The sequence below is a fragment of the Octodon degus genome, unplaced genomic scaffold (assembly GCF_000260255.1).
Source record: "Octodon degus isolate 3935 unplaced genomic scaffold, OctDeg1.0 scaffold00100, whole genome shotgun sequence".
Lineage (NCBI taxonomy): Eukaryota > Metazoa > Chordata > Mammalia > Rodentia > Octodontidae > Octodon > Octodon degus.
In genome coordinates this window covers 575,711-578,960 of record NW_004524676.1, presented here as the reverse complement: position 1 = coordinate 578,960, position 3,250 = coordinate 575,711, and the positions used below count along the sequence as shown (strand labels likewise).

Below are 3,250 nucleotides of genomic sequence, written 5' to 3'. Positions count from 1 at the left end.
CTAGCAACATAATGCTTACAAAATCTAGCAGTGTATTAAATTCCTGGCTACATATTTTAGACATGAAGCTAAAACAAAGGAAAATACTGAGTCTTTAAACTTTCAAGAAGGGCTAAAATTTTCATTTTCATTTACATTTTTTCATTACAAATAATGTGAACAATTTTCAAGTAGATCCAAATTTAAACAAAAAAGTTGTAGAGTATCAATATTCCCCAAACACCTGACATTTCCTAATATTAATTCTATAGTTTATTTGCATAGGTATAATTGGACTGAAACAACCGAAGTTTTGCAATTGATATGAAATATCCCTTAGTCGGCAAAATATGGAAAAGAGTGTGAATATATGTGAAGATTATACAAAAGCATAAAATACATCCTCTGTGAATAGATCTGGGGTTTTCACACTGAGCTACATCTCCAGAACTTTATTTCTGTTTTTTGAAACAGGTTTACCACAAGACACTAAATTACACAAGTTAGGCTTGAACTTGTGATCTACCTGCCTCATCTTTCAGACTCCTGTGATTATAGGCATGCCTGGTCAGTATCTTATACTTAAAATGTGCTTTGTTACCTTTAACTATTTAATTAACTAATACACAGATCGAATATATTTAGTGTACACAAAATCATGGCTTGAGTCTCATATCCGCGTACTAATGACTGCCACAATCAGATGAACATAAACATCACCAACCATCAGGTCCAGTGAAGATCTGCAGAACTTGCTCCACCTACATCCGCAAGGTTGTGCCGGACATCCAGACAATAACCACCAACTATGTCACATGCTGCAGATTTACTTTTGTGAGTCGTAAGGAAGGAAGTATCAGATCTTGCTCATGCCTGATATTCTGAGTCTGCTTAGGGAAAGGCTTACGATACTGTAGACATCAGCCCTATATTTAGTGTTGGGAAGCTGGGGCATAGAGATCTACAGGTATTTAACTGACAGAGGTCATGAGGATGGACTTACCTGAAATTTTGACTTGAGACACCACGCCATCGCCCCCGTCACTGTGTGCTCGAACCTCTACCACATACTCCCCATCCCTGGGGATCGGGACCTCTATGGAGTGCTTATGAGTTGAATACAACTTGCCCTCATGCTGGCCATCAGGTCTATAAAGTACCTGGTAAGGTCCAGAAATACAAATACTTAATAAGGTCCTACTAAGGAGCCCATACACACATGCAAAAGTCAACACAAACCCCCCTTGATTCATAAAAAGGACACATCTAAAATTAGCAGTGGATTTCATGCTACATTCAATTCTCATTAATTTCTGCTAGTTTGGGGGAGTTCCCTCTTAGGATATGCCACAAGGTGGTGAATGTTTTTGAGATGGCTAAAAATAATATATTTTTTTTCTCAAAATACATATTCTTTTTAATATATTGAAATGCTCTAAAATATTTCTTTCAGTATTAAATTTTTTCCCATTATTTATAAACTTAGTATCCATACCAAATGTTATAGCATGAGATACAGGATGTATGGAAATAATTTTTTCTGAATTTGTAGAGTGCTGAGCAGCTGTATCACAAACATAACCAGGTGAAAATGACTTCGGCCATCTATACTTTTAAAGCCTTTATTTTCCTAACAGTTCTATTCATTAAAGCAATTATCTCATGTCCCTCATTCGAAGGACACATTTTCTAAAATCCACTGATGATGTCTTCTCACAAGAGTGTGTCATCTGATTCTGCTACCCCGGTAGAATCCAAAAGCTGGACAACTTTTGCTGAAACAGCAGAAACTACCCCCATGGACAAAGGCTGAAAGCACACTGATTTAGCAATGTTCTTCATACCTTGTACCCTGTGACTGAAGATTCATTTGACAGTGCCACCACATGATCCCAGGTGATTATGTACCGGGAGCCGGACCTCACCGAGCTGATAATCCTTGGGGGCTGGCTAGGAGCTTTGGGAAGAAGCAACACGCAATTAACGGTCACCACCTCCCAGGTCAGTTCTGCAGAATTCATGCATCAGGAGTTATAATGCTGCTGCTGCTGCTGCTGCTGCTGCTGCTGCTGCTGCTGCTGCTGCTGCTGCTGCTGCTGCTGCTAACATTACCACCTACTTTTGAGGAATGTTGATCATACACCAGGTGCCGAGCGAAGCATTTTACAACCATGAGTTCATGTAATGGACTCTGGGGCTTTGTGAGGTCAGGAATATAGCTCTTTTATATTCTTCTATTATTACTTCTTTTGAGTACTTTATGAGGTTCGCTATGGACCGGCATTTTACTTGGGCACCCTTATGTGGCCAAATCTAATGCCACTTTTTCATCCTTTTCAAATTTACCATCTCTGGAATAGTCCACAGAGCTGACCTTTTTTCTTTCTTGAGTCTCTTATTCTTCTCTTAAATCCATGCTTTCTGGATCTTCCTTCCACCACACTGTGGTTCCTTCTCCCTGATCTCCCTGAGCTGCCTGCCGTGTGAAATGCCACGATGACCTAGAGCGCCGTCCTGAGCTCTCTTCTCCATCCTACTTGAGAACCTTCTTTGAGCACTTGAAACTGGCCTATACCTTCAGAAACACTTCTGTCTTTAACCCAAACCTCTCTCTTAACCTCCACACCTAAATAAGTGCACGTTTTGCAGGCGACATAACCAAACCCCCAACTTGTCAGGCAACCTTCCACGCCCCTCATGGGCAGTGCAGAACTGGCTGAAACTTTCCACTTGACCCGCAGAACATTTTCCATTTCACTGTCTTTGGTACCAGTTTGTGCCTGCTACCACCAAATCTCTTTCTCAGCTACCGAAGTGGCCTCCCAGTTGGCTCTTCTGTAACACATCACTATCCACGTTCAATCCAAGGCCAGAATATTTTTAAGAAATAAATTTAAAAAACACTTCTGCCTTAAAGTCATCTAGTTCTTTGTTATCACAAGTAGAAAGAACTCACAATTCCTACTCTTGTTCCCAAGGCCTTCCTTATTTTGGCTCCTGTGCATTCTCCTGCCCAACTCAGAGCCTTGCGCTGGTGCCCCTGGTTTTCCATAGCTGACATGTTCAATTCCATCCCACAATATGGCTTTGCACTACTTATTCCTTCTCTCTGAAACAATCTTCTCCCAGCTCATCATGTGGACTTCTTACTCACCACTCAAATCCTAGATTCCACAGCATCTCCTCAAAGATCTGCCAGCTACCAATCAGAATTGGCCATCCAAATTACTCTCAAGTGTACCTGTTTATTTTATTGCCCTATTAGTTTAAC

The 3,250-nt window shown here is 40.7% G+C and overlaps 1 protein-coding gene across 1 annotated transcript in view; it reads right to left on the bottom strand.

Annotated features, from left to right (window-relative positions):
* Cntn1 (contactin 1) overlaps positions 1 to 3,250 on the bottom strand; it is a 410,344-nt gene that overhangs the window by 30,916 nt on the left and 376,178 nt on the right. Inside the window, exons 23-24 of the mRNA XM_004638636.2 lie at positions 1,824 to 1,936; positions 983 to 1,139 (exon numbers count right to left, since the gene is read on the bottom strand). Of these exons, the coding sequence (XP_004638693.2) occupies positions 983 to 1,139; positions 1,824 to 1,936 (270 nt within the window). The remainder of the gene's footprint in view (positions 1 to 982; positions 1,140 to 1,823; positions 1,937 to 3,250) is intronic.